The sequence below is a fragment of the Stegodyphus dumicola genome, chromosome 9, assembly GCF_044657685.1.
Source record: "Stegodyphus dumicola isolate Sdum_Otavi_A_Nest chromosome 9, ASM4465768v1".
Taxonomy (NCBI): Eukaryota; Metazoa; Arthropoda; class Arachnida; order Araneae; family Eresidae; genus Stegodyphus; species Stegodyphus dumicola.
This window is the reverse complement of record NC_140776.1, coordinates 138,096,940-138,107,458: the sequence shown is the minus strand read 5'-3', so window position 1 is coordinate 138,107,458 and position 10,519 is coordinate 138,096,940. Positions and strand designations below refer to the sequence as shown.

Here is a 10,519-nt window from a genome sequence, read left to right as displayed (position 1 = left end):
ATATATATATATATATATATATATATATATATATCATTAGAATTTTTCTACTACTTTAGAGCTTGAATCAAACATAATGCCATGTATCTCTCCACAGTCAGCCACTTTCACTGGAGAATGGTGTACACACCCGGGTACCTGGGTTGCAAGCCCTACCTCTATCGAACAAAATTGGGTATTTCCTAATTATGAGTGCATTAACAAGTTTAAATAATTTTTAACATAGTTTAATGAGTTGCTTATAAGCATAATTAATATAGAATTGATAGCTAAAAGAAGAAAGCGTGCTGAAGCCGTGCGGAGAGAACTCTGAAAATGCCCATCTGTTCGAGAGCAGAACGAGCTGGTGACTGACATTCTGAAAGATAAACAATAGCATCGAAACAAACATAGCAAGAAACGGGCAAGTGTGAATCCTTCGGTGAGAGGTTATCAAAAAGTAAAAGGCGTGCAAAATCTAAAATGTAAGATGGTAAATATACACTAATAATAATGCAATTAGGATGTAAGAACATTGGTGTTGAGGACAAATAGTCCATCGGGATGCATTCTTAGGAACAATTTGAAACAGAGCATTCCTGAACAGATAAGGTAACCATACAGTATTACTATGCTAGTGAGGCAAGCACAATCAAAATATAAGCAATAACAATTAAATAATGTTATCACTCAGAATTGCCATAGGGTGTTTTACATTTACTGGTTCTTTAACATTTTAATTACAGATTTTTATCACAGAGTTTTGAATATTTCTTTGACTTTCGAAGTAGTTACGTGAAAGTTTACACTAGACATTCCTAAGTTGATCAATTCTAAGTTCAGTCTGAATACGATTGTTGCGAATCTAACAGGGTGAATTGGTAATTTGTCTTAAAATATAGTTTTGTGCAGTTTGAAATTTTTTGCGAATAGTTTTCATTCAGCCAATCAGTTAACTGCAAATTTATTGCCAGCGAAGAACCAGCAAGGCAAACAGACAGTCAGTAGAAGATTGGAATTGTCTGTGAGAACTTCAGAAGTGTGTTCGCACCCGAGTTGAGTTTGGTTTCTAACCGGTGTAACGGATTGAATATTGTAGCGTGTTGATACCTGAGTTAAATATCTTTAAACTTATGGTTGCTTCCTTAAACTATATTTTATTAACCTGTGTAAATATTTCTGTAATGAAAATCGTGTTTATAGATAACAATAGAAAGTTAAAATTGGATTTATCTTGGATGTGATATTTTTGTCTGAAAGTCTTTGGGGAGGATTTTCTGAAGAGAACTTTACTTTGTGCATGGGAAAACATAAAAGCAATATTCAGTGATCAGAATTGAGCCTTAACCAAATTACCAGCGTTCACTTGTGTTATTCACTCGTCCGATGTTTCAGTCAAATACCGTAATGAATTATATTTCAGAACAATAATTTTCAAAAATAACGCAATTCAAAGAAAAGCTGGTCAGTTATTTTAGGAATTTTTAATATTATAATTGAGGGGAAAATTAATGTAAATATCATAACAGAACTTTTTAATTGTTCATGCTTTTGGTATTTTTACCTATAATAGTTCTAAAAAAATAATAACTTTTCTTGGAGGAAAAATAGTTAAAATGAAAACTGGCACCCAAAAAATAAATTTTTCTCAGCTTTCGAATCGTTACAGACGCGACCACTAGATGGCAGCACACGTATCCATAGTTGATTAGCAAGCTAAACAGTGAAGTGCCCGGATATATGCAGAATATTTTCAGGCTTGCCATTGAAACGTGCGGGATGGTGGAAAGAATCACAAGAGGATACTGAGTGAGTCAACATGAGATTGCGTCAAGAGCAGAATTCTAAAGCATCATGCGGTTGTAGTCATGGGTAGAGAGCGATTATCTGTTCCTTTCATCTTGGTGCTCAGTCTTGGTGCTTTCTTATTATTGCAGCATTTCGCTTATAGTAAAGGTAAGTCAGATTTCTTGCTGTGGCTTATTATTCTCTTTCATTATCTGATCAATGCGTTTCCGATTTGATGCTTTTATGCGTATTTTTCTGCTTTTATATTTTTATGCGCAAAAAATCTTTATCTGCTTTATGAGGATTATTATTATAAAGAATAAAATAATGACTGAATTAAACATTGGTAGCGAAATATGGTGATTCGTGTTTTGAACAACCACAAGCGTATTATGGTTTAAATTAATTTATTACGAATTTTTTACAGTAAATGTATGGAAGAATTTTTTTTCCCTTTAAAATAGTTAATTCCAAAAAGATAAATTGTTCTGATTTCGGATGTTGCGTGTCGTATTTAAATATTTATCTCATTAAGTGAAGTAGTGTGAAATGAGAAACAAAAGTGGGGAAATTTTAGTAGTTTGGTAAGTGATTAGTATTTTAATGATTTAATCTTTTAATGAGTGATTTTTTTTTAAGATACTTTTATGATTATTCGCATCAGAAACGTAAAAGAATTGTCCCGAAAGAATATTCTAACTGTATATTTTTGCTAAGAATTCAGCTAGAATAAATACATTTCTGAAAAGCACATGCTGAGCAATTGAAAATAATCCATGAAATTATCTTAAATTTTTCACGGCTTAACTTATTAATCTATTATTTTAGTAGTATGATGAATTTATCTTTCGAAAAAAAAAAAAAAAAAAAAAAAAGGAAAATGGAAATTCGATTGCTGAAACCACAAATATGGTTTCACTAACATGACCATATATGTGATCTGTTTCGAATATGGTTCTTTAGAACACAAACAGGGTAATAATAATGATACACGCCAATGTTAGATCACATTGTTTCGTTTTCATTCGATATCCTTTCAATCTATCTTCGTATGTGTCTCACAAAATAACTTTTCTAGAAATTTTGAATCAGCTGTAGTTTCAGAATAAGAATATAGGTGATAACTACAAAAATGGTACCATAATAGAAGCAATAGAAATACTAATACAAATATTAGTTTAAAAAATGTATATATAGGAGTTTCATGATATCATGCTGTACGAAAACAGCTTTTCTTAGAATGTTTACGTTAAAGCAAGAAATATATAGCGTTTACAAGTTTCGCATTTCGAGGAGAAGGATTTAGCAAATAATTTAGGAATTCAGAAATCCATAAGCAGAAAATTTTAAACGTAATAATTAAATAGTAGTATGATTTCAGAGAATATATATATTAGGGTTGTTTCCAGATGTTGTGATCTTTGATGAAAGCACTCACGCTTCCAAAAATGTTTTCGAGATGTCGGTTTGTTTCGATTTCCCTCTTTCGGGAAAAAAAAAAAAAAAAAAAAATCTGAGTTGGGAATGAAATAGATCTTTATTTTTTCTTGTACTTGAGTTTGAAAATCTGTTTTCTTCCCACTTTTTTCCCTGCTGAACCCTACTTTCGCCCTGTGACTGTGTATCCTTCTTCTGAGAAAAATATTGGTTTTCTTTTGCATCGTTGATGGTTTCACTTCGCATTCAGATTTTATCCTTGTTGATTCATATTTTACTTTTGTGTTTGGCGCATGTACAAGTGTTTGGTGTATATGACCTTTCAGGTTATGCGCCGAAAATCCACCACCATCTCCTTTTGAGGAACGTTAGATTTCAGATGTTGGTTCTCAGAATCGTTGAGCACGGTTAATTGTCAGGCTCCCTATCCAAATTTTCTCCTTATTAAAAGTTACTTTCGTCTCGCCATGTGGACTGTTCTTCTAAAAGAATCTTTTGGAGCTCATGTGCGCTTGTTGGAAACTATTTTTGCCATGTTCCTGTCTCTCCTTCTTGTGGTAAAATGTTGGTTTTCTTGTGCTCAATTAATGGCCTAGCTTCGTTTAGTATTTCTGAAGATATTTGCCGGAGGACAACAAGTATTTTATCAATTATTCCCTCCCGTTCAAGAATTTAGACTGACTTCCTTGAAATACAATTGTGAGTCGACTATCCTGGTGGACGCGCATATGACGTGTTATTTTGTATTCGTTAGTTGAAACTTTTATTTATGTGTACATTGATCTCAAACACTTTCTTGAAATACAATTGTGAGTCGACTATCCTGGTGGACGCGCATATGACGTGTTATTTTGTATTCGTTAGTTGAAATTTTTATTTATGTGTACATTGATCTCAAACACATCCTTTGAATTTTAGTTGTGTTTTATACAGCGCAGCACAGCACAAGAATATCCCAGACGGAATGTAAGAATATTCCAAGAAAATTCTATGATATTCCAATCATATATTAGATTATGCATGGAATGTTCAATAGCTGCAACATATTCCTTACATGGTTTAGGAATTTTCAAGAAGTTTAAGCTATAAGAAAGCAAATCTGTTACCTTGACAATGTCAAAAAATGTTCTGTGGGCTTGTATACGAAAAGCAATCACAACCCACTCTTTTCCAAGGGTTGATATGCTTTTTAGAAGAGTATTTCCATGAGACATATCTGGAACGCTCTACGCGTATTCGTTCCGATAGATCCGAAGAATATTCCAAATTGGAATATGTTTGGCACATTTAAGGAATATTCCTCAAATATCATAAATAATTCCCTAGGTGATACGTTTGGAATATTCCATATGTAGTGGGATAATATGGAATGGAAATGGAATAGTCTTATATTCGTTATTTGTGTTTCAAATTTAATCAGGAAACTTTACATTGTAAAAGAAATGCGTTGACACTCAGCAAATATTTGTTTTTCAGATTTAATGAACAAACCAAGTGATTTAAAAGAAATGCGTTGACACAGCCCGAAATAATATTTTTTTTATTTTCCACGCGCTAGCGTATTGCCATTCGGCAAAACGTATGATATTTAGGTACTCTTCTGTTTTGAGGGCGTAAAAAAATTGTAGCGAAAATGTATGCGCAAAAGCGTACCAAATCTAGCGTACGCGCTGGTTTCAGATTGCGTAAGTTTAGATAGTTCTTTATTTCTTAAGACGCCATTGAAATGCTAGTTTAATTTTTAAATCCTTTTTTAATATCCTATGGATTTTTAGCAATTTGGGAATTGCCCATGATGAAAAGACGGCAATAGAATTTTGGGTAAAGTGCAGAATCACTCACTGCTTGACGCATTTTTAAGAATTTCATATATTCGGTATCCATGTGCATATTGACCTATTTTCACTTTAAAAAAATCCCAGAATTGCACAAAAATGGCACTGTGCACCCCCTTGACGTTATCTATGTACACATCGACCTATTATTTTCATTTAAAAAGTAAAATAAAATTGACAAAAATCTAATTGTTTTTACCCTTGTAAAAAGCGGCAAGCAAATAGTAAGTGAGCGATTCTGCACTCCTGAATTCCGATTCTGAATATTTTCAAAGAAAAGGCATCATTCATTATAGAAAATTACGTTTGAACAACCAATGTTTTTATGCTTTAGCGTTAAGTCGGTAGCGAAATAGCGATGCAGGCATCCATTCAGTTATGTTTAGCAATTTTTATATAAATTATAATAATGATCTGAAATAGTTATTTACTCTTATGCTTCCATTCAGACATGTTTAGCCTTTTTCATATAAATTATAATAATAAAAAAGTATTATATGAAATTAACCTTTCATCTAAATTAAAACATCAATTTTAGATAGTTATTTACTATTATACTTCCTTTCTTGCCGCAATTATTAGGGTTGCCGCGATTATTTTTGGCAGCATTGGCATCAACAATAATGTGACTATTTTTTAGGGCCCTCGAAACCGAATAGTACCGACATTTATTGTTTCTTTCCATTTTAATCTGTCTGCTATTGATTAACAATCTAAGCGATTTAAAAGCAATAAACGCAGTTCTGTTATTATTAATTGCTAACTGGACGCTATGAAATTACACCAGATGGATTCATTAAAAATCATTATATCTTTTTTCCTAAAAATTATTTTAGGCGGCTATTATATTTAATTAAAAATGATACCTGAAACTTACATCTTCTGTATCTCTTATGTCAGCCATAATATTTGCGTATGTAGTAGCTGCTGTTCATCTGATGTATTTTAAAACCCAATACTGCTCCATTTTTCAAATAAGTTATATTGGAATGTAGTTTTTTGTATCATACTGTAATGCTGCTTTATTTGTAGGAAGAGATTAAATAATAAATAAAATTTTCAGTCATACAATAGCTTATAACCTATCTTAATTATTAAAATAATAAATAAAAATTTCAGTCATACAATAGCATTTATACGATAGATTTAAAATCCCAAATGAATATTGGGGGGAAGGGGAGAGAACTATAATGCATTTTCCTTAGCGATGCGCAGTTGCTAGCACTAACGCAGTTGTGAAAGGAGGGCAATTGTAGAAGAAAAATGTCTGTCCCGGAACCCCAACTCATTGTTGCTTTTCTAAAGAGTACTGCGTCATCTTTTCGTTTCCCTGCAATTCCTAAGGGGTTGCATGAAAAGAACTTTCATTTTTTTAAGATTTTTATTACCTTTCTACGTATTGTGTTATAGCATGGATCATCGACAGTGACTTTTTTTATTTATTTATTTTTATTTTTCTTGGTAGCAAACGATAAAACTCCCATGAGAATAGATAAACGCTCACCGTATTACTCTTCCTATTCATTGGACTTAATCCTGGCCAAATTCATTTAAGTTTCATCAAATTTTCTTAAAAATATTATAACATAAGGTCGTTCATTATACATGAAGTTTCTGTATTCAGATTTCTTTGCATCCCATTTTAATGAACTTACGTTAATGTTAACTTGAAATATAGGCTAATTTAGACCACAGGAAAGGGGGGGACAAGTCAAGTTTTACACCACTGTGTGGTGTTTTTCGGAAAAAATTTATTCAAACCATAAAACTGGGCTAAACAACGGCCGAGCGGTAATGTCGCTGAACACTGGTAATTCGGTCGGTATTCGAATCCTGATGCACGGGCTGGCTGCTTGGCCGTTTGCATGGTTTTCCCGAGGTTTAACATAAATAGAATCCAGTTTCCCTTGAACGTTTTTCACGGGGTGTCTCTGCCTTTGTGAGCGATTTAAGATAATGATAATAATAAGTAAAGAAAGAAAAGAAAAGGAAATCTGAAAGGATTTTAACAATCGCTAAAAGAATTTGAGCTCTCAGTTTACCAGTCTGCCTCTCGCATTCGCTCCTCCTAACGCACTCCCCCTCCCTATTCTCCTAGCTCTATTATTGAACATCATTTTCCTCGCGCTTACACCATATACAATTCAACAGCAAAATTAAACAACAAAAATTTTAAAAGCAGCTTAGCAGCATATGCGTAAATTCCCAATATAGATAGTGTCAAGCGTTCGCATGCATTTTTCTATTTTTTTAAGTCATTTATTTCTCAGTTTTCGGTTTTATCAGTAAGATGGTGTAAAAAACTCTTTTTTTTTTTTTGTTTGTTTGTTTTTTTATTTTGTTTTCTTGTTGTTGTTTTAATCTTTTTCTTATTAACGTTTTGTTTGTTAAGTTTGTTAAATATCACATTCTTCGCATTTACGCCACATAAAATTCAATTCAACACCAGAATTACGAAATATTAAAAAAAAAAAAAAACTTGATTAAACTTGAAATTACTATTATTATTTAAAATAAAAACTACTATTATTTTCAAATAAGTTTTGATATGTCAAAGTAATCAATGGAGTTTTTTTCCCCTGCGTCGTACGTAATGCTGCTACATTTGCAGCAGAAATTTAGCTTTTTAAATTACCTAGCTTAAAAATTTAAATAAAAAATAACAACTTCAGTATAAAATGTAGAATTCGTTTACAGCATGTGTCCATGACTGCATCTATGACTATGGGTATTTTTTTTTTTTTTTTTTCTGTAAGCCTTTGGCTTGATACTTAACGAAACGGAACGATTTGGAACTACAAAAGGAAGCCATTTTGTGATTTCACAAAATTCTCTAAATTACCATTGTAAAGGAAGAACACGACCCACCCATTTTTTTATCAATTAAGTTTAAATAAATTTCTACAATTTTATTATTTGCGATCGATTTTTAAACTTAGAGTGAGATAACAAGGAATTGGCATACACGTATGTCATGTAATTATTCTAATCAGTCGTTGTACTAAGATTTACTTCAAGCAAACTTTGGTTCTAAAAATGCAGTAGACTTTAACTCTTGAGTTATAAATAAATGAATCGGCAGTAATAAAGGTATATGTATGATTAAAAAAACAACAACCGCATTTGTACTCGGATAGCTTTTTCTTCTCGGCAAAAAAAAAATAAAATAAAAAAAATAAAAAAAATAAAATAAAATAAAATAAAAATAAAAAATAAATAAATAAATCTGAAATGTTTTAGATTTTAAATTACGTCCAAAGGGGCGTTTTTTAACATTTTGTGTGTTACCTTTCTTTATTAAATATCATGTTCCTCGCACTTAAACCATAAGATCCAGTGCAACAGCAATATCGCAAAATAGTTTTAAAACGAGCATATCTTTAGAATTTCCGATACAGAGACTCACGCGCTGGAGATAAAAATGCATTTTCTGCACAACGTTGCCATTGCTCGCTTTGAAATCCTTGAGTTTGTTAATCAAAAATTCGTCAAAGTTTTAGAAAATAGGAAATCGATCATAAAACAAATTTCAAATTTCAAATTTGGTCTTCCACATGCTCATATTCGTTGGAGGATTACGTTATTCAAAATTCGATGACTCTATGTACCGTTGTTTTATCACAATACGAGAAATATACATACATTTATGCAGATTTTTCATTATTTAATTTCTTCAAATATAATGCAGGACTCTAACATTTTGTGGCAACAGTTTGAAAAGTGAACCGACATTTATGAGTCCGACGCAAAATGCCAAAACGAAACTAATAGTCCTTCGGGATTCAAATCCCTTTGGACTAAAAAAAAAAAAAAAAAAAAAAAAAAAACATGTCAAAAGATAATATATATTCTAGTTTAATGTAAGAAAACTTAATTGAAATTTCCAGGCAATTTTTATTTTTAGGCTTAAAATTCTTTCAAAGTTATTTCCTAGAGAATGGGAATGCTTTATTTTCAATAAGATTGTATAAGTTTATCTATTTTCAGATACACTATGTAAAAATATTCGGTAATTGTAAAATTATTATAATAAGTTAAAAAAATATCCAAACTGCTAAAATTTTTGGCGACACTGCTGCAGGTCCCGCGAACCCCTTGGGGGTCGCGACCCACAGTTTAAAAAACCCTGGTGTAGAGTATTATAGCAGATGAAATATACTTCTGTGGTCAATGATAAATTATTACATCATGAAAATAATCTATCAACAACGAAAATTATCAAGTCATATGGAGCTTTCCTACCGAAATTAATTAATAAAAGAAGGAAAATGTTATAATGACTGGAGCCATTAAAACAGAATATAGATGGTGTGGTGGTGTATTTAGTTATGGCAAAACACACTAGGGCTATCTGCCTAAGGGGAGGGATGCCTTTCGTGGAGGACTTTCTAAGGGAAACTGGCTCGTATACACGTTACACATGGGGAAAACCACGAAAACGCCCATGCAGCCAGCCCGTTCGCGGGATTCAAACCTCGGACCGAACTACCAGTGTTGAGCGACTTTACCGCTCGGCCGCTGGTGGGCAAACATAATATAGAATAAAAGATATTTTGAATGTACCATGCTATATTAAACATCATATAAAAGCAACTATTTGTGCACTTGAGTACACTTAGATGGATAGCATTTTAACATCTTGTGGCCCATTTGGTGGGTAGTCAACAAATTTAAATGTTAAAATATATTCAACAATTAATTCACCACAGTTATAGATGTACGGTAACGTAATGTAAGGCAACGCAATGGTTCAAAAATTAAAAAGATTGCGTTAAAAAGTTTTGCAACATCAAACAAATTAAACGCACCAAAAAGCAACTGATAAAAAAAAAAAAAAAAAAAAAAAAAAAAAAAAACTGAAATGTTTCAGATTTTAAATTACGTCCAAAGGGGCGTTTTTTAACATTTTGTGTGTTACCTTTCTTTATTAAATATCATGTTCCTCGCACTTAAACCATAAGATCCAGTGCAACAGCAATATCGCAAAATAGTTTTAAAACGAGCATATCTTTAGAATTTCCGATACAGAGACTCACGCGCTGGAGATAAAAATGTTTTTTCTGCACAACGTTGCCATTGCTCGCTTTGAAATCCTTGAGTTTGTTAATCAAAAATTCGTCAAAGTTTTAAAAAATAGGAAATCGATCATAAAACAAATTTCAAATTTCAAATTTGGTCTTCCACATGCTCATATTCGTTGGAGGATTACGTTATTCAAAATTCGATGACTCTATGTACCGTTGTTTTATCACAATACGAGAAATATACATACATTTATGCAAATTTTTCATTATTTAATTTCTTCAAATATAATGCAGGACTCTAACATTTTGTGGCAACAGTTTGAAAAGTGAACCGACATTTATGAGTCCGACGCAAAATGCCAAAACGAAACTAATAGTCCTTCGGGATTCAAATACCTTTGGACTAAAAAAAATTAACGGAAAAGTAGCAGTAAAACTTATTTTATATTACAAAAT

At 32.1% G+C, this 10,519-nt stretch overlaps 1 protein-coding gene across 3 annotated transcripts in view; it reads left to right on the top strand.

The window, feature by feature from the left end:
• Positions 1 to 1,734: 1,734 nt before the first annotated feature.
• LOC118205585 (mannan-binding lectin serine protease 2-like) overlaps positions 1,735 to 10,519 on the top strand; it is a 232,465-nt gene continuing 223,680 nt past the window's right edge. For 2 of the 3 annotated variants that reach the window (XM_035377883.2, XM_035377878.2), the window contains exon 1: positions 1,736 to 1,935. In XM_035377883.2, the coding sequence (XP_035233774.2) occupies positions 1,848 to 1,935 (88 nt within the window). In that variant the 5' untranslated portion in view covers positions 1,736 to 1,847. Of the gene's footprint in view, positions 1,936 to 10,519 lie in introns of all 3 variants that reach the window. The other variant, XM_035377889.2, reaches the window with a different exon arrangement.